This window comes from Sebastes umbrosus, chromosome 16 (genome assembly GCF_015220745.1).
Source record: "Sebastes umbrosus isolate fSebUmb1 chromosome 16, fSebUmb1.pri, whole genome shotgun sequence".
In the NCBI taxonomy this organism is placed as follows: Eukaryota; Metazoa; Chordata; class Actinopteri; order Perciformes; family Sebastidae; genus Sebastes; species Sebastes umbrosus.
The window spans coordinates 5017451-5038442 of record NC_051284.1 but is presented as its reverse complement, the minus strand read 5'-3'; the positions used below and the strand labels follow the sequence as shown (position 1 = coordinate 5038442).

Below are 20992 nucleotides of genomic sequence, written 5' to 3'. Positions count from 1 at the left end.
GACTGGCTCAGGCTGTTTTATGACGACTCTGTTAGCACACCTCTGTGTTCTTCTCAGCACTGTCCTTGACAGGTGGCTTCACTAGAATGCCACAATGAGGCCTGGCATAAGCCATATCTTCATGAAGTTTAACTCCAAGTTCCTCTGTTGGGAAACATATACATGCATGTACTGCCATGTGTCATCACTTTGACTCCATGGATGGTCCATCAGCAGGGATGGAAATAGTACTAGAATATTTTACTCAAGTAAAAATACTGTGTTGTTGTACTCACCTGTCTGAACAGCATTCTGTGGGCCTTGTGCACTGCAAACTCCTACATAATCTATACCGGGTTAAATAAAAAAAAAATACTTTAGCCCAGTTTACACCACAGGAACTTTCCCCCGGAACTATTGGTGCCTTCAAATGGGGTCGTGTTTACCGTGTTCACGAGAAGAGTCCATATGAACGCCCCCCTCTTGTTGTATTCACGACCACGTAAATGGAAAGTTTCTGAAAGCTCAGAGTTCACGACTTGTGACGTGTTTGTTGACGTTGTCAGAAATGGAGGAGGCCATGGAAATTCATTTTCGGTACATAATAAGTTAATATATTGTCATTTCAGTCGTATATTGTTTTTCTTCGTAATTTTATAATAAATTTATGTCTGAGGAAAATGTTAATATTCCCAACTGACTAATCTTCTTCCTCTTATGCCTTTGCATTTCCTGCATTACGTTACCCACTTGCTAGCTTGCTAAATCGTTAGCCTCTGTGGCTTCTAGACACCGACAGTAACGTTAATATTGCTGCTGCTTAGCCACTTGACTTAACCACTTGAACGTCAAGCATATCGTGTACACGACTTCCCATGTTGTAAATACGAGCTCACGAGTTTCATTTGAAGGCACCATAAGAACACAGGTCATTTCAGAGAAAGTGTTTTCCTATTGACTGTGCTACAGCTGGTGGGCGGTGCTTGGTATTTCCTCAACTGATCTCTACATGGCTGCCGGTTCGCAAACGTTCTCATTTTACAGCTAAACAGTACACTATAAGATGTTTCTGAGAACATTTGAGGAGAGAAATAGGCATTACAGTAACAGAATATTGATTAATATTTGATCAGCGCTGCCTAGTTTGACCGTTTGATCGGAGTTTGCGAGTGATTGACTCGTGGCTCTCATAGACGGAAGCTGGACATCAGACTCCAGATCAGCTCTGATTGGATGTTTTCCTCCGGTCTGTGAAATCTTGCAGATGCCATTAGGAGCACAGGAGGACACCAGAGACACATGATTTTTTTTTCAGATTACCTGTCTCATGCACTACTGTCAGGATATAGTGACGTTTTATAAAAATAACTCTTTTTAATCATAGTTGCTCCATTTCTACCCACTGCTGCATTAACTAAACACTGCTGAGTTACACACATCCACAGTCAGCATGAACTCTTGTAACTCCAGTGAGCCAGGAAGCAGACTTTAACTTTTTTTTAATCATATTTGCTCCAATTCTATGCACTGCAGTTTAAAAAGAAATGAAAGAGCATGCCTCATTGTAGTTGGACATGAGTCCACATTGATTTGAAGTCACAAATGCTACTTAAAGACAAGGCTTGTCACCACCCAAGTGGCAGCAAGTTTAAAATGATTTCACTGCTCTCCGGTTGAATTTTCCAGTAAACTCAAATCAGTTCAAATGTGCTATTAGGGCTCAGTCTGGTTTGCATTTACTATTGCAAGCTACATTTATGAATTTCCCCTGGACTGTGTGTGTTTGTGGCTCATTTCACATACCATTGAAATGGATAGGTTTGCCTCACACCAGCGCCTGGCATCGTCGCTGCCTCAGATCACGCTTGGTGGTTTGGTAGCGTTCGGCTGTTACCCCCTCATACATGCCAGCATACACTTATCACCCTTGGAATTTCAAGTTTTTTCTTCAGCATTCAGTTGGTGAGGTGCTGACACAGTCGTATATCAGACATGTCATACATCACGTAGAAATCTGCGATATCATGTTGAGTATTAACTCTTCAAATGTGTTCTGCAGACATGTAGTACGGGGACACTGGATTTACTAAATGAATGCTTTTTGGATCAGATTAAACATTTGAATTCTTCAACTTATTCACATTTGGAAAGATACCCAAAAAACATCTCGATGCTGTCAGATATTATTACATTGTTAGGTGCAGCATTCTTCCTCGATGAGAGACAGTGTTTTTAGTGGAAGGTGGTTGCCTCTTCTGGATGGAAAGTAGTACCATAATGTTTAGCTCAGTGTGTTTCCTTGCCATCTTGGAAGCCCTTCTTGGAAACTTTACACTACCTGTGTCTCGTGGTTAATGTAGAACATGGAAAGATTTAGCATAATATAGGCAAAAGCTTTGTGCTGCTTTTTTTTTTCTGATGGATGTACCCGGCGTGAGGGTCAGTAGCAGAGGGGGAGAGAGGGAGAGGCGGTAGCCCGTGGAGACATCAGTGTCCCAACATTACCCTGGTTTACTGTATTGTTCTTGGCCACAGCATATGGCTCTGGAATCCAATCCCAGGATGGAGCAGCATATACGTTCCAAGCCCTTAGGTCCAAAAAGTGCAAGGATATATATTTATTCAGAGAGATCAGCGGTGCACATCTTCTACCTCATGAAAGGTGTAGGGCAGCTGGAAATGAGTGGCGTCTCTCAATTTCTCTGCCAGATGTGGGGGGGGGGATTTATGCAGTACAGTCCAAGATGAAGCATCTGGTAACTGCTTTGGTATCCCACTTTCATCCTCTGCTCACCTTTTTGCTGAAGCGACCCGAAGACTTTCAGATATATTTTCAAGGAAAGTCTATTGGAGCTTAAAGGTATATATCATGTACAAGAAGATTGTTCCAAAGCAGGAAGACTGTAACTTGATTTCTGCACTGCGGACACTAGATTGACACGACTTCTTGCAGTGCTAATGTGATCAGCTGCGCATTAGAGTGGTTTATGTAATGTTTTTGGGATTAGTATTAACAACTTTTTATGTTTACTTGTGTCTATGCATGTCTTGTGGTGGTCGTTTATTAGTATATCAGTTTATCAGCTGCAGGGATACAAGACACGGGAAACCACACAGTCGCCGCCACTCTCTCTCTCTCTTGCTTCACCACTCACTTCCCACGTGCACACACACACTCCCACAACACTAGTTTTCCTCCAAATATAACTTTGTTTTTTTTTTGTGCTTCCGTGGAGTTTGTGTTGGAGTCTGAGGTGTGGTGGGGGCTGGTCGTTTGTTGGCGTTAGTAGACTCCATTCTAACCAAACATTAGCTACAGTTACACACTGTTAGCCCTGTAAGCAGAGCTGAAAAAGGCACTCGCGAGCGTGCATGACTGTGTCACATCCGTTGGATTTTCCGGAAAAAGCAGCCTGCATTCTTCACATTAAAAGCAGTCTACACGCAGATAGATGAAACCCAGAAAGTCGTGGAAGGTCTAATTTTTTTTCGGTTAGGTTACAACAAAAAACATTTATACGTGTAAAAACGAAATACAGTCCCTTTTAAAGGGGACATATTACGCTCATTTTCAGGTACTTGCTTTTTGGGTTTCTACTAGAACATGTTTACGTGCTTTAATGTTCAAAAAACACATTATCTTATTCCTTCCTGTTTATTACCTCTGCCAAGGCCAAAGGAAAGCCTAGGAAGGAGGTTATGTTTTCACCGGTGTTGGTTTGTCTGTTTGTCCGTTTGGACGATTACTCCTAAATTCCGTTATGGATTTGAATGAAAGTTTTTGGAGGGTAGGTGTCAGGCACAATGAACAATCCAATAGATTTTGGTGGAGATCTGGGGGGGAGGCGACGTACATGAAACCTGTCTTGGCGGAGGTCTGCGCTCTCCGGGTGCACTTCTAGTATGTCTTTACCGTTTTAGCGGCTGTCTCTTTAAGACCCCCTCCTGAAAAAGCCCAGTCCGCTCTGATTGACTTGTGAGAAAAAATAAGGAGCACCTTTGCCAAGGTAGGTCTCACTCTGTGGGTGATATATTCTAATGAGCCTGAATGTGACATAGGAAGGGAAGTCAAATCTGAACGGCTTGTTGAATCACATGTTTTCTGATCTAGAACAGTCCACAGAAAACTGGGTCGTCTTATTTCACAGTTTGTGGGTTGGTAGGAACTCCAGATACCCAAATGGATGTGCAGAAGCACTGAAAAAGGGAGTTTTTCACGAGATATTATGAATATATAAATATTTTCAAGATTTTCATATTACTTTGCGCGTTTATTCATCATGTAGACTTGAATCGACGCCCACCCAGATATTGAGAAGCAGGATAGTATGTATGATCCTTGGATCTCGAGCTCGCCGTGGTAATGTGCGGCATATCACGTTTAACCTCCAGGCCACAAAAATCACCAAATGTTTATAGAGGCTTGTAGTTTGACACCGGCCCTTTAAGACGGCGGCACGTCTCCTAACAATGTGGGGGGAAACCCTGCCTGGTTTGGAAGGAGGTTGTGCTGTTGAGCCCACAGTCTTGTCCTGGAAGGGGGATAGGAGCACTCAAGTGTAATGACGTACTGCAGTAAGCACACCGCACACCACTATTACTTGACACGTATGCAAATTAATCTTTCATGGAATTTTTCTTGTCATTGAAGGTCAGTCAAATACTGTTGAAATCCTTAAGCTTCAACAGGATGTTCTGACCGAATAATCTGTAATGTTTGACTCTTCTGTCACAATATTTTAATAGTATGGCCAACAGCAACAAGAGTTTATTCTCACACCATACTTAAGATTGCTTCAGCAGAATATTATATATCTGCTGGGATTGGGAATACATCAGTCATGCTTAAAGCACATCTAATTGTACCATGAACCTGACAAATATAAATAGTCATCATGTGAAACTGGGGTTTTGAAACAGCTCCAGTACATGCCGTGACTGATGTAAGCCACGCTGGTAGTGTTGGACCCATGTGCTCTTGATGTTGCTGTTTAATGTGACCTCATACAACAGTTTGTGTGATATCTTATGAAAAGTGTTGTGTGTTCTCCCATGAATGGCCCACAACAACACAAGCAATCAGTGTGCCTGTGCAAGCCCCTGCAGTGCAAAACCTGTTTAGGCAACAAAACTACTTGGTTAGCAACCCGGTCAAAACAAACAAACACTTTCAACCAGGAGACCAGTGTCCGTGTCCCGTGTGAAACTAAAAGTAACATTTTTGTCACATGACTCATCGGTATCGTCAGTCCCGTGAAACCCGTGAGTCATTAGTACCGTCAGTCCCCTTAGTCATTACGTGAGTCACTTGTCAGTGAGGTTAGCGTCAACCACGACCTTTTCCTAACCCTAACTCAGTGGTTGTGTTGCCTAAACCTAACTTCCTGTGAAAAAGGAATTTTATTTTGAAGGGACACTACGCATGTAACAAGCGTATATTGACACGCCGTACCCGCTCCGTCCAAAAGTAACGCAAGAAGGGTATCACGTGCTTCGGTCTCCGATGCCGAGGGGCACTGACCAAGTAGTGGTATTTGACAAATTGGGAGTGAGAATGTGTTGGGTTAGTTTTAGGAAAAGGTTGTGGATTGGGTTATAATTACTACGTTTGTTACATAATTTACACACGTGGCGTTAGTTAAGTAAGTAAATTACACAACAAAAGTAAAGTAAAATAAATTGTTGATTTTTGATTTCACACGGGAAAACCCATCCATCCACCCTGTCTCCTAAAATTTACGATTCCATACAACAAAAATGGATTTTCAATTACGTTTCGAGGGAAATATATTTTGTCACTGATTACCTTTGTTTTTGACATATCACAAATACGTTTGTAATGATAGTCCGCGGTCGAGGTGGTGGACGGGTCAAACATAGGACTTTCACCCTGAAGGCCGCTGACTGTGTTCCGTGTGAAACTCAACTTTCATTGTTAATTTAATTTGATCCGTAGATTAAATAACGTAAAAAACGTTAAGCCAAATCATGACGTTTTTTTTACTAAACCTAATCAAGTAGTTTTGTTGTTTTTTGTTGTTGTTTTATTCTCGAAACGTAATTGAGAATGCAGTTTGGTTGTATGGGAACAGAATTTTGTAGGAGACACGGTTGCATCCATCCACAGCGACCTCCTCCCTAAGCAGACTTTGACATCTTTATACTACTATGTACTAGCTCACGATTGAGTGGGTTATATACAAATTAGTTACAGTGCATTACTGTTCGTTAGAGCTGTCAAATATTAACGCGATAATAATGTGCAAATTAGTTTTAACGCCATTAATGTCTTTAACGCATTAACACAACTTGCGATTTTTAGGTTGTAGCGGGCTCAGTTTTAAAGCTAGTGAAACCAGTAAAGATACTGGTATTATATGAAACTAGAAAAACCTAAGGTACCAACCATGTCATACTAGCTTGTCGGGAAAGAGGCTAAATAACGCTCCAAACATACGCTAAATTTTGGATGAGGAAAAACTGTCATGGTCATGGATCCCTTAACCTCTGACCTCAAGATATGTGATATGTGTCAAGTCAGCACACTGACACACTGACAGCTGTTGTTGTCTGTTGGGCTGCAGTTTGCCATGTTATGATTTGAGCAAATTTTTTTAGGCTAAATGCAGTACCTGTGAGGGTTTCTGGACAATATTGTCATTGTTTTGTGTTGTTAATTGATTTCCAATAATTAATATATACGTCCATTTGCATAAAGCCGCATATTTGCCCACTCCCATGTTGATAAGAGTATTAAATACTTGACCAATCTCCCTTCAAGGTACATTTTGAACAGATGAAAAATGCATGATTAATTGGTGATTAATCTTGGACAACCATGCGAATAATTGTGATTAAATATTATAATCGATTGACAGCCCTACTTTTTGTAGATATAAGTACAAACGGTGAATAAGAACAGCCTGTGCTGTTACATATATGTGCTCCCTGCACGTCTTCACCCTGTCAACATGGCATACTCGTAGCATGAATATTTCTTAATCCTTTTATATTATTGTGACTATACATCAGTCATGGGTCATGTTTTAGAAAGTACTGTCTGTTAGGAGACTTGGGCTTGCCCACCGGACCACAATGTAGAGCCGCAGGGCGTCTCAGCTCATTTACATTCTCAGCTAGTCCAACTGCAGACTTTGTATGAAAACACATAGCTTTTGTGAGGGGTTCCCAAACCCTGGTCCGTGCTCCATATAGGCACTCGGAAAAAACTGTGTCATCATGGGCACAATACGTCCCTGTGTGTCATTTGTAACGTTTCACATCATCCATTCACGTCCACACTGTCTGCTCAAAACCCCCAATAGTGCGGTCTGCATTTAAAAAAAAGAGTTTGTCAAGAGTGTTTGAAAGATGAGCTGGTCTGTGTCTTGCATGGGCACATTGCAAAAACATTTATCAGTGATATGCTGAGAGCTGATGTAAAACTCAACCTGGAATCTGTAATAATGATAGTTACACTTTACTAATCCCAGGATCTCTATAACTCTATTTACTCAAGGTCACTTCAGCAGGACACATGTTTCAGTGTCTTCATCTTCTTCTCTTTGGCAAAGCGAGAGCTCTGATCCAACTGTTTTATGGCACCACGAGAGGTGTTGCATGAAAAGGTAGCTCCCCACACACACACACCCTGTTTTTTTTTTTTTTGCCAAACGATACTTCATCTGGATTTCTCGTTTTTGGAGCTTGGACCTCGGCTTTTAGATTGGCGACAGGATCGTATTACAGCACAGCGCTGTCTACATGTATATAAGACCTGAGGGATAGTAATGGAAACTGACCACATGCAGAACTGCCATTCAATGTCTCTTTTTTTATCTGTTAGTCTGCCTCATACTTAACCTGGTCATTCACTTCACTCACTATCTGACACACTATCAATGTGAAATGGTCTCCTTTTCTTGTCTTATATAGTAAACTTATCCCTGATTTAGTGTAGATAGAAATGGCCTATACAGTATGCTTTAGTCCATTTACTTTACAGTTGCCCTTTGCCACTGAAGCATTGCCTCACAAATTCAATATCTTCAATGGGGCAATTAACGACGTCAATTAGGGGAAGAGAGACAGCAAAAAACAGACACAAATGACTTACCCATATGTCAACCCAGTATCATTGCACTCGAGAGACGCAATGACCCAAACGCCTCCCTCATGCTGCTTCCTGGCTCACTGGAGTCACGAGAGTTCATGCTGACTGTGGATGTGTGTAACTCAGCAGTCTTTAGTTAAAGCAGCGGTGGGTAGAAACGGAGCAACTGTGATTTAAAAAAATATGTTTTTTATAAAAATGGTCGCTATATCCGGACAGTAGTGCATGAGACAGGTAATCTGAAAAAAATCGTATTCCTCTGTGTGTCCTCCGGCGCTCCTAACAGCATCTGCAAGATTTCACAGACCGGAGGAAAACAAGCAATCAGAGCTGATTTGGAGTCTGCTATCTCTGAGCAGCTGTCAATCACTCGCAAACTCCGATCAAACGGTCAAACTAGGCAGCGCTGATCAAATATGAATCAATATTCTGTTACTGTAATGCCTATTTCTCTCCTCAAATGTTTTCAGAAACATCTTGTAGTGTACTGTTTAGCTGTAAAATAAGAAAATTTGTGACCCGGCAGCCATGTTGATATCAGTTGAGGAAATACCAAGCACCACCCACCAGCCGGAGCACAGCCAATAGGAACGCTCTCTCTCTCTGACATGACCTGTGATTGGCAAAAGTCTCCCGTCACAGGCTAGATTTTTAAAGTCTGAAAACAGAGCCATGAGGAGGTGCAGAAGTCTAGTTATCTCTCAGAACACTTGAATTACAATATGCTGAAAGGTTTTTATGGAATTTTTGCCCAATGATGCCAAAAACTTTCTGCCTACTGCAAGTTTAAGATAATCTTCTGCAAACAACTCAATGAAGTTCATCAATGCAAGAATTTGTGTAAAGACAATTCAGAGACAAGACATGTGTTTACGGTAACATCCCTTGTGGACTAAGATCACGGCTATGTCTACAAGCTGCTCCATTGAAGGGGCCCTCCACCATTTTTTTCATTTTATGAAGTCCAGTTTAATCATCATGAGGAGTAAGCCTGTGAATACAGTTGTATGTTGTCTTCTGTGGCTCTGGAGGGAGCTTTCCAAAGTTTGAAAGGAGACTTAAAATAGGATTTTTTTTAACCGAAAAGAATTGCATCTAACTACAAAGAATGTCTGTCTGTGGGTGTGTAGGTTTGTCCTTCGCATATCTCGATAACAATTCATCTGATCAACTTCACATTTGGCGGGTGAATTGCTGGGTTTCCCATGGAGTGCTTTGTCGAATTTGGTGCAATTTGGACATGCGACACGTTCAATATTAATACACTTTGAATAAACAAGCGCTCTGTTCAGCAGCGGCTCCAGGGCTCAGCACAGTGTACTTAAATTGACTTAAAGTTTGTTTAAGGTGGCGCTTTCTATTCTAATATGACGCTGGATAGTTAAATAAATAATAATGCATCATATTTTAATTATTACATTTTGTGAGTCAAATCTGAATCTGTAACATAACCTGTGACGTTTCTCTGTCAGGTAAATGTAGTAGCCTACTAAGTAGACAATAAATAGTAGGCCTGTACAGTTTAGTTTCATATTTTTTAAGTGCTTTGGGGGCCATTTGTAAGTTATTTCGGGGTACAATAGTAACATAATTCACATTGAAATAACATACAAAATCTATAGCCGTTTGGGGCCCTTTTAGTTGGGGCCCCATGCAGTTGCCTACCTTCCCTAACGGTAAAGTCTGCCCCTGGGTGTTTTTTTCCTATGAACCAGAGTGTATTTCACCAGTGTTTCTGACCACGAGTAGCCGTTACCTGGGTATGTGATGCAACTATGTCATGGCATGTGTTTTGCTCAGGAGCCAAGGAAGCGCAGTGTCGAGTGTGAAGTTGTTTGTATGAGCGGCTGAGGCTCGAGGCTTCGAAAAGGCAGTCCACGACCGAACACGTTATGTCCCCACAGGTTTAGGCCGGGCGTAGTTAGTCAAATTGAGGAGTTGGTAGATTTTAATCATCACAGCATAGACAGGGATTGGTTAGTTTCAAGTGGAGTAACAGAAGATGAACATCTTTTTAAACATGTACTAATGTGCTCTCTTTCTCAGATGAGTTGAAGAAACAGTTAGAGATGCAGAGGAGGCAGAGAGCAGCTCATGGTAAGAACAAAAAAATAAATATTCCCACCATGTGTCTATAGAAGAACAATGCCTCTTGCCTTTTGTAGAACTTAGAATAACTGAGAATCCAGGTTTATGCTCTGACTTCAAATTCAGTCGGCTCCTGAAGTATCAACTGAAAAGATGAACAAAGCTGTCATCTCTGTTTACCATTTTTTTGATATTGAACTCCTTTTCAGAGCGGGGACAGTAAACATTGTGAACGCATCGTTTATGGGTGCTCTTTTTACCGTACGTGCGGCAGTGCCCACTTCAAAGCCTCCGCAGTAGTCCTCGCTGACTGAAAGCTTAGTGACCAAAGACTGGGCGTCACAGCTCTAAGACTCCTTCATTTACTCTTTTCCGACTGTTTTGATCAGCGACATAAACGCTTTGATGAGGATAATCTGGTCGCAAAGGCACACAAACATCTCCCTCCATTTCAGGCGCCAAAAGGCTTTTCCTGTTATTTTGAGTCCCGCATCAGAGGACGCTTCACAGCAGCCTGGCTTCTATTATCCAGGGCCAAACACTTAAAACATTGTCTTTGAAGGAAACTGTGCACAACACACGCTTACTAGCTCCTGGACTTGAGACAAAAAAAAGAAAATTACTGTATTTCGATTTTTATATACAGTTTGTCCACATTCTTATCTATACATGCCTGTCCAATCCTACCATAGGTGTAGCAGGGAATCACCCACAGGAAGAGGAGGAGGTCGACCCGGTGGAAGAAAACCTGTGCAAACACATTGAGCAAGAAAAAAAGGCGTGAGTGAAGTATAAGTGCATTTTAATGCATTACATACCAAATGTTTCTCCCAAGACACTGCTTAGATTGATTAGACACAGTAGATGCTGTGTAACGTGGACAAAAGATTCATTTGGTGCTGCTAATATCCCCCCGTCAGTTACAAGAGCGCCATTGGCCGTCTAAAAGCGCTGAGGACAGAGATCGAGCACCTGCAGCTGTTGTTGGAGAGGGCAAAGGTCAAGCTCCAGAAAGACTTCCACAAGTGGTGGAACCAGGAGGCTTCCAGCGTGCAGGTGACGGACCTTTATTTTCCATCCACCTATCTATGTGACAACACCACATAAAGCTTCTGTAAGCATGACGGCTAGCGTGTCAAAGATATGTTCCTGAAATTAGCCAGGGAAGGCAGAGTCTGTTCATTTCTGTCTCCATATTTATGGATGTTTTCTTTTGTGTGTTTTTCTGAATATTGGCCTCTATGTACCTTTTGTAAGTTGATACGCATGTGTCTCTGACTGTGGAGGCTTTTTTAACGGCACCGGTGTGACCCTTGCAGCCTCTGTTCAGCATCATGCTGAATGGGCTCTGGTGGGAAGATAGTATGTAGGAGGGAAAATACACGGAAACTCATTTGTACAGAATTCCTGATGTGACCCAAACAAGAGCCTGGAGAGCAGCTTAGAGGCAACGCAGCAACAGCATCGACACAGTCTCAGCACTCGAGAGTCCTAACAAAGACAACATGTTCACGAGGTTACTCAGCAACACAGTGGGGGACAAGAAGTGAGTCAGTGTTTATTTTCAGTCCTAAATAATAGTTTTGTGTTTGTGCTCAAATACTCAAAGGGATAGTTTGGATTTTTTTGTAGCGGGGTTGTATGAGGTACTTATCCATAGTCAGTGTATCACCTACAGTAGATGGTGGCTGGCATGCGAAGAGAAACAGAGAAACAGAAAGCAATGTACCTGTGGACGGGGGGCAGCAGCAAAACGTATTTTAGACACCTAAAAAAAGGCATACAGGGAACTGAAGCCATTATCTACTCTCTCTTCAAAGCCACCAGACCGCATTGACAAAACCAGTAATTTTACCTCGCAGAACATCGGTTAGTTTGTTTGTGTTATTGGGTGACTTTGGTTAGTCCGGATTCACCAAAGTCACACAATAACACAAACAAACTAACCGATTGAGGCAGCGGTAGACCAGCAACTCCAGTGTTCTGCGAGGTAAAATTACTGTTTTTGTCGATGGAGTCTGGTGGCTTTGGCTAGCGCATAGATGGATACAACGGCTTCAGTTCCCCGTCGGAAAGGGCTGTCTGACAGCAAGATAAAGCGGTGAAAATATTCAAAATATAGCATGAACTTAAACTGATATTGATTCTTTTAGATGTCTAAAATGTGTTTTGCAGCTGCCTCCGTCTACAGCAGCACATCGTTTTGCTCCCGTGCTGGTACTCCTGTCTGTTTCTTCAAACTGGTGGCGTGCTAACCGTCATCTACTGTCACAAACTAAGAACACTCACAGAGAATTAAGTCTCTGGTCTCACACTCTTTGCCTGGCCTTTGATGGTCGTGCACATTTCAGAAAAACCAACCACAAAGAAGATGTTAAGCAGCAGACATCTGACCAGCAGACACTGCTGGCGTTTTTACACTTCGGTTTTGATCTTACGAATGGTGAACAATATCTCACTCACATCTGAGCAAGGTTTTGGGAATTTATCACTGGAAAGAAGAGGAAGTCTGACAGACAGACCTCGCATGTGCAGTTTTATGCCTTCCAAGCAGGAAGCAGGCAGCTTTACAACTTTGTTCGTCTATTTATCGTCCTGTTTTTGGAACACACATGTGATCGATCAAACTTTTGAGTGAGAGACACGACAGAGCTAGACAACACAAAAATACCCGAGGTCGTCTCTTCCCCTCTAACTGTAAGGTACACATGGCCACATTGTGTTTAACTGTCATCGGTATGGAATGATGTTTGCCGAGAACTGTTCCAGAAAACTGTTCAGTAGTTTCTCAATGATTGTGACTAGGAGTGTGAGGCCACAGCCAGATGTCACACAGGGTCGCCAAGTGGAACCCTGCAGCCGTCTTCACCTAGCCCTCCAGGATTTCGGTGAGACACGTTTTGATGATGATGTTTTTTTTCTCTGTCCTTCAATCCCTCCCAACAGATGTAAATGTAGACTTATTCAAAGTGTGGACGTTAACGTTTTAGGTGTAGTGGTCATTCATTTTGAGTCTGTACTGAGCCGATTGTTCACATACAGAAACCAGACAAGTAAAAAGGAAAAACGTCTTCCCCTCACTGACTCATTTCCACTCAATTCGTTCCTGTTATTTTTACTCTTTCGACATCTGTGCTTGAATAGCACTTGATTAATGGCCAACAAACCTGCAGCTCCATCACTGCTTGTTTCCATGGAACAAATATTGAACAAATGTTGAAAGGTAATGTCTCTTCACCAACCATGGGGGGTATTAGTATAGAGGAGGTGGTGCACACTAGCATTTGCCGTGACACAGGTGGTATTTGACATCCCACGTCTGCCACAAGCCTGCCGTGACACATTATGACATGGTTATTATTTCAAATTCACAGAAACAATGAACACGATATTTGTCCGGACGTTGGCCATCGTCACTACTCACTGCTTCAGGGTGTCTGCTTAAAAAGCACTGGATTCAGATTTCCTCAATAAATTACCTGAGTAGCTGTCAAAGTTAACATGGTAATAACGTGTTAACGCAAATTTGTTTTAACGCTACTAATTTCTTTAAGGCATTAACGCAACTTGCGATTTTTAGGTTGTAGCGGGCTCAGTTTTAAAGATACAGTGAAGATACTGATATCATATTCAACTAGAAAACCTAAGGAATGTCATACTAGCTTGTCAGGAAGGAGGGTGAATAAACTCCAAACTTACACAAAATTTTGGCGAGGAAAAACTGGCATGGTCATTTTCAAAGGGGTCCCTTGACCTCTGACCTCCAGATATGTGAATGAAAATGGGTTCTATGGGTACCCACGAGTCTCCCCTTTACAGACATGCCCACTTTATGATAATCACATGCAGTTTGGGGCAAGTCATAGTCAAGTCAGCACACTGACACACTGACAGCTGTTGTTGCCTGTTGGGCTGCAGTTTGCCACGTTATGATTTGCGCATATGTTTTATGCTAAATGCAGTACCTGTGAGGGTTTCTGGACAATATTTGTCATTGTTTTGTGTTTTTAATTGATTTACAATAATAAATATATACATACATTTGCATAAAGCAGCATATTTGTCCACTCCCATGTTGATAAGAGTATTAAATACTTGACAAATCTCCCTTTAAGATCCATGTGTGATTAATTTACGATTAATCGTGATTAAATATTTTAATCTATTGACAGCCTTTATTAAAAAAATATTAATAAAAAAGTCTTCAATATTTTCTTTTTCCTGCTGTAGTTAGTTATAAATGTTTTTTTGTATCTGATTGCAGGCTGTCAGGAGACGTTACAAACCTCTAAACTAAAAGTTGGATTGTTGTGACGGTGGATTGGTCATGCAGGAGGCTGTTTAATCCTTTCAGTCAGCACCGTCACACCTGTAGCAAACACTGTCACTACAGTAGCTAGGAAGCGCTTTGTCAATTAACTGAATATTTTGAATTCACGTATTCATTTTCTTCCACTTATCTGGGTCCTGCTTGCATTAATTTAATTTACTGTATCATCAGGAATTACTGTTATATACTGCTGGGAAGTAAATGTGATATAATATCAAATAATCTTAGACCATATCATCCCTACTGGTTTTCCATCATACTTTCATACTGAAACAGATATTAAATTGCATTCTTTATCTATTAAAAAGTTCTCAAAAGTCTTAAATTGAACTCGGTGAACATGCAGACACCCAGTGTGCATAAAAACTACTTGCATTGTTGCTCCCTCTTGTGGTTAACACAAGCACATGTATGTGATGATACTGAGAAACAAAGAGAGAATGAGATACAGTGAGTGGAGACCAACTGTATGAGTTTCATTTGCTGTATTGCACCTATGGATCAAGATAATCTGTGGAATTATGGTGTAACACTATTTAAGAAATGCTCTCCTAACTTGTTGTATTCAGTAGACCTGGTCTGAGCAGCACAGTGAGAGACCTTCCAGCAGGCCAAGACCCAAATCCAGACTCTCCCACTGCTGTTCAACACCTCAGGTCAGTTTAGCTTCACTTAATCTCTTATTTGTTTTCCTATGAGCTACTCCCGGATAACACTTCATGTCACACTTTGTCCTCGTCATCAGGAAATTGTAGTTATTACATTTTCTGTTTTCTATTCCAGAAGCTTCGGCCCCAAAAGCGTACCTCCCTCGACGGCTGTCCCAGCAGGACGTGATGAGTCCTCGGATGGGAGGGTGACTGACTTCACTCCTTCGTCTGAGTGGAGGTACGTGGAGGGCTGGCGTGGCATGTTGGAAATGAATGCATGGCTTTGAAAACATGAAATTATAGCACCTACATTGAGCAAAGCTGTAGCTTTGTAGGTCTTTCTCTATCTGACATTCTGCTCATTCGACATGCTATTATTATTAGATAAAGCATCTGAAAACTTGGCCAACTGTAAAAAAATGTTTTAACAATTTTCCCCTACGAGCGAACTGTGTATTTCACCACAATCTGTACATTTCTCAAGTGTATGCACACATGCAATCAATAGAGTAGCATATGCCACATGTTTACAGTAGCTCTCAAGTCTACACATACAGCTTACAGGACCTGTAGATTTTATAGCTGGGCCGTGTTTTCTCTCCACTTATGAACGTGGCCATAACTTTTTATGTCATTGTGAAGTAATGTCTCCAAACTCTATTTAACAAATTAAAGACCTGAACGCTGCTGCTGGAACTACCGTTTTTACAACCACAGTGAAACACTCAGTGAATGACATATACGGTACTGTATGCTTTTATTCGTCTCTCCAGCAACCACTTGTTGTACAGACATACTATAGTTTTATCCAGAGGCTCCATGATGTGAGGAGCTGTTACCTGTTAAGGTGTTTAGCTTGTTTCCTTAAAGGTTCTCTATACGATATCCAGAGCATTAATATAGCATCAAACAACTATAAACTATGTGAAGATATAGAGGAGTAATGTCTACCTGAGTCTATGATATCAGCATTAATATATCATCATCAACTATTGTCTATGTAAAGATATAGAGGAGTAATGTCTACCTGAGCAGAGAATGAAGTCACTCTCCCTCAGTGTGTTGTAATCAGAGCTTCTCTGTGTTTTGTTGACATAGCCTCACGGTGTTGCGACCAATGGCGCCGTCGCGGAAGCGTAGCACCCACCGTCCAGTGCCTCCCGGGTTAACACTGTTAGCTCTGTCGGCAGTGTTGCCCTTGTTTTCACTGTTAGCACCGTTAGCTACGTACCGGCGACTCAACTTGCGCCATATTGAGAGCCATGAAGAGGCAACAGAAATGCTTCCAATCTCCCTTTTAGCACCTTTAACCCTTGTGCTTCACTTCAAAGGGGACAAAAATCAAAAAATCAAAAACAAAAATCTGTGTTAATAAACTGCCATAAAATGCTATATTAATATTATTTATCACTTTCACTGAGGGAAGTTTTTTACCCAACTTCAGTTCTGATCATCACTACCAAATATTCATTAATTTTCATAAATTTTAAGCAATTAAATGCCAGTTTATTTACATAACGCTTTATGAAGAAATGCTACAATTTTTTTTTCACCACCTGGGATATGTCAATGATTAGCAACAATGTTGATTTTGATGCATTTTTATTTTTGTGCAGTGTCAGATTAAAAAAAAAAAAAAAAATCTCACTTGTTACCTTAGAGAACAAAAATGTCTTCTTCATAAAACTGCATTAAAATATTCTATATCAATATTATTTTCCACTTTCACAGAGTTAAATGTTTTAACCAACATCAGTCCTGGATATTCATAAATTTTCTGTATTTTAACCCTTTAAATGCCTGTTTGTTTACATAATGCCACTGTTGTTTGATAACAATGAATTATTTTATTTTCTTTATACTAAATATCAAGGGGATTTTTTTTCACAGTCTGGGATATATCAATAATTGGCAACAACATTGATTTTAATGAATCGCATCAAACTTATAATACAGCAGCAATGCTCCTAGTGGAGACCGGGAAATAGCATGTATTTGCCCCACAGGGCAAACATGAGAACATGGCTCAATTTGGTGGAAAATAGTAAAAACTAGAATTTTTGAAGCCAGGGCTCTAAGATTTAAAGCCTGATATTACAGAATGCATGATTTTATACTGTAATGATCAAAATCTGTGGTTTTAGTGGGTTTCATTAGGAACATTTGTGTAATTGGCTCCACAGCTTATTATAGACTTATTATAGGAGCTGAGGTTGACATAGCACAAAATGATCGAAAAATTAAAAAGCCCAAAATGTCCCTATGAGTCACAAAGGGTTAAAGCATTCGGAACAAGAACAGTTCAAACATTTCACAGCTATGGTGGTGTTCAGAATGGCAAGGGGCTTTGAAGCTTATGCCCCCCCCCCCCCCCCCAACACATGCATTGAAAGTAAAAACATTGCTACAAGTTAGAGCAATATAATTTCCTTACTTGTGTTACAGAATCTGTGAAGAACTAATGCTGATATCTTATCATACTACATTACACACATGTACATTTCAGGGCCCTCTCAACCACCTCATCCTCTTCTATTCCCATGACTGGAGATCAGCAGGCTGATGCTGACATCCTGGCCTTTGTCAGAGCCAGGCAAAACCTCCTCAACAGGACAGGTAACACACACACACACACAAACACACACGCACAAAGCAAGAAATAATATACTCCGTCAGCTCTCACACAATATGCATCTTGCATTCAACGCTGCCCTCTGGTGGTGTGATGCCTTGTATTGCAGCACTTCACCATAAATGTCTTGTTTTGAGCTTTTGAGAGTCATTTTTAATTAGTAAACACCACATTCTATATTAGAAACTACCTGTGAGATAGAACACTTGATAAGTTACCACTTATAAGTTGAAATTGATTTCAGATTCACTTTGGATTTTTCCTGGCAGCAGTGCTCGACTAGTTGGGAATTTCTTTTTTGTTCAAGATCCCATCATTTCACACAAACAGGTCTCCCCCTGACTCCCTTTACTGTAGCTGCCTCACTTTCTCTAGCTCTACAACTACTCTGCTTTTGCTCTGACGTGGTTCTTCTCTCCGTTCCACTCTCTCCTCTCCTTTGACCCTCGTGTAGCTACTTGCTTTGGCACGCTAGGAAAGCGGACTTGGCTGTCTTGTGGTTTGCCACTAGATATCCAGAACGGCTGAGGTCATGTGAACAGACAGAACGATGGCCAAACGAGCAGAGACACCAGACAGAAAAACAGGCCGAAGAGCACATGTGCCCTCTGAAGTCTCTATCCTTCCTTCTCTTTCCCCACTTTCCCCACTTCAGGCAAAGAAGACTCATTTCATGCCTCTTTACCTTGACACTACTTAGCTGGATAGCGACTGTGTTTTGACAGGAAAACGCCCCTCTCCTTGGTTGTTCGGTAACCCCCGTATGGTGATATCCCTCCTATATCAAAACAGCTTTTAAGTCACTAGAGCATGCTGGGAAGTGTAGGGAAACTGGCAAAAAGAAACAGACAGCATGATTTCAGAGTGAAGGCTGCTTTAGGGGCGTTTCATTCAGGGATTGTTACTCTTCAAATAAAGACAAAAAACAATCAAAACAAAAACATTTTGAGTTTGTAAGAGCAAGGACAGCACATTGTCTTGACATATTGCTTGATGGCTAAAGGAAAGACTTTCGGGGCTTTTTCATGTTTATTTCTCAAACACTTTCAACTATAGACTGTATATAAGAAGGGGACGTAGTCACCGTGGCGTCACCCATTGGTTTGTGGACTACGGTTTTGAAGGGCCATGTCTAGAAGGTAACCCACAAGTTGCGAAACTCGCTGCGAAACTCGCGAGATGGTTAAGGTTTGGGTAGAGTCTCACGTTTTCACACGTTTTCGCTACTTCTGGGTAACCATCTAGACATGGCTGTTTTGAAGCGTTGAGTTCCGCATTTTGGCTGTCCCCAACTTTGTTTTTGGCCACAGCCATCTTGGTTTTTGGCCACAGCCATCTCGGTTTTTAGCCGTCAACTTCTTGATTTTCATCTCACAAGAGTTTTCCATGTTTTTGCAACTTCTGGGTAACCATCTAGGCATGACTGTTTTGAAGCTTTGAATTCTGCATTTTCGCCATCTTGGTTTTTGGCCGCAGCTGTCTTGGTTTTTGGCCGCAGGCCTCTTGGTCTTCACCATCTTGATCTTCATCCCACAAGAGTTTTCGCAACTTCTGGGTAACCATCTAGACATGACTGTTTTGAAGCCTCGAGTTTGGCATTTTGGTCGTCACCATCCTGGTTTTTGGTCGTCGCTATCTTGATTTTTAGCTGTCGCCGACTCGTTTTTTTGCAACCAGAAGTGACACGAGAGGGTGGAGCTAAGAACAACCGAACACTGAATAAGACATTTTTATGCGACCACAATGTTGAAGTTACTTTCATGAACTGAAAACACACTGTGAGAGTTAAAATTCTAAAACGGACAACACCCAGACCGGACAACTCTGTAATAGCGACCTGTCAATCACAAGGTGCTTTATGGTCTATTTGACTCTAAATGGGACCATAATTTACTAAATGAACATCATGCTGTATTGAAGAAGACTTGAAACTAGTGATTGAGACCATAAATTCATCTTTACAATGTTTACTGAGGTAATAAATCAAGTGAGAAATAGGTTCATTTTCTCATAGACTTCTACACAATCAGACTTCTTTTTGCAACAAGAGGAGTCGCCCCCTGCTGGCTATTAGAAAGAATACAAGTGTAAGGCACTTCCACATTGGCTTCACTTTTCAGACCCTGAGGTTGCATACTGCTTTTATCTGGATGTGTAATCTGCCCTGCATTGTTTTTCTGTATTTCAGGCCCACCTCAGTAATAACATGAAGTTCTGATGAAAGCCTGTCATCTGACTGCTTGTACAACCTCCACATCTGTCCCTAAAAAAACATTTATTAGACATTATCACGATGGACTGAGGATGTGTGAAGAAATGATCTCAACTGGGTCCAAAACATACTAGATTTTTCATAAAAAACTATTGTTTGCTAAACACGAGCCACACATCCTGTCTGATTTTTACATGCATACACACACTTCGTCCCGGATAGTGTGTCAGTGATATAATGGCCAGCGGTATAAATCACAGCCAGCGCCGGCCATTTGATCTGAACAAATGTTGTCTCAAGATATCAGAGGAAAGAGCGGACAACAGGAGAAACCAGCTGGCTCCAATATGTGTTTAAAGAAGAAATTGTCACAGGAAGTGTCCTCACGCAGAATGACAAATGCATGTCATATTTCTGTCTGGTTTCATTTTATTCTAAGTGTAACACATCTTGTGTAAAATGTTGTAAATAGAGGTGTGTAATATATGTACAGTAGATTTCCTGATTATTTCTGATATTCTGTAAAAAATAAACATAACGCGTATTACTGTAGTACTTTGCAGTTACTAGCCTAAGTTGTTTATGAGTTACTTCACCATGTGAACTTAGCAGTGACAAACACGTATTATCAGTTGTTTGGTCCACTTTAACAGCCTATTCTGTTTTCTTTGGGAAGCTGCTGCTCAGCCAACACAGTCTCACGGCAGCTTGTGAAATAGTCCCGTAATTCAGTCTATTTGATTAATGCACGTAGACACAAATTTCCCTTTAAACAACGTATTTTTTGTGTGTTTTCCTACGAATGTCCAGCAACACGTGACGCATGTGTCAATTTCCGCTACAGTCTTTTCAAAATAAAACTACTAAGTTAGGTTTAGGAAAAGATTGACTTGGTTAGGCTTAGGAAAATATCCACTTGGTTAGGTTTAGGAAAAGATCCACTTGGTTAGGCTTGGGAAAAGATTCACTTGGTTAGGCTTAGGAAAAG

General features: G+C 41.2%; 1 protein-coding gene and 1 long non-coding RNA gene across 9 annotated transcripts in view; one reads left to right on the top strand and one right to left on the bottom strand.

Annotated features, from left to right (window-relative positions):
* The window catches only part of kif6 (kinesin family member 6), an 82810-nt gene extending 62254 nt beyond the window's left edge, over nucleotides 1–20556 (top strand). Inside the window, exons 16-23 of one of the 8 annotated variants that reach the window (XM_037747462.1) lie at nucleotides 10139–10189; nucleotides 10873–10960; nucleotides 11101–11236; nucleotides 12986–13068; nucleotides 15080–15166; nucleotides 15294–15398; nucleotides 17667–17776; nucleotides 19981–20556. In XM_037747462.1, the coding sequence (XP_037603390.1) occupies nucleotides 10139–10189; nucleotides 10873–10960; nucleotides 11101–11236; nucleotides 12986–13068; nucleotides 15080–15166; nucleotides 15294–15398; nucleotides 17667–17776; nucleotides 19981–19994 (674 nt within the window). In that variant the 3' untranslated portion in view covers nucleotides 19995–20556. Of the gene's footprint in view, nucleotides 1–10138; nucleotides 10190–10872; nucleotides 10961–11100; nucleotides 11237–11582; nucleotides 11727–12985; nucleotides 13069–15079; nucleotides 15167–15293; nucleotides 15399–17666; nucleotides 17777–18246; nucleotides 19434–19980 lie in introns of those variants that run through there. The other 7 variants (XM_037747461.1, XM_037747460.1, XM_037747459.1 and 4 more) reach the window with 7 other exon arrangements.
* Nucleotides 658–18246, bottom strand: LOC119475021. Its single transcript, XR_005203711.1, has 4 exons — nucleotides 18237–18246; nucleotides 12829–12832; nucleotides 5856–5861; nucleotides 658–795 (listed from the first exon to the last, which is right to left on the bottom strand). It is a non-coding gene; the product is annotated as an uncharacterized LOC119475021 (long non-coding RNA).
* Nucleotides 20557–20992: the final 436 nt, after the last annotated feature.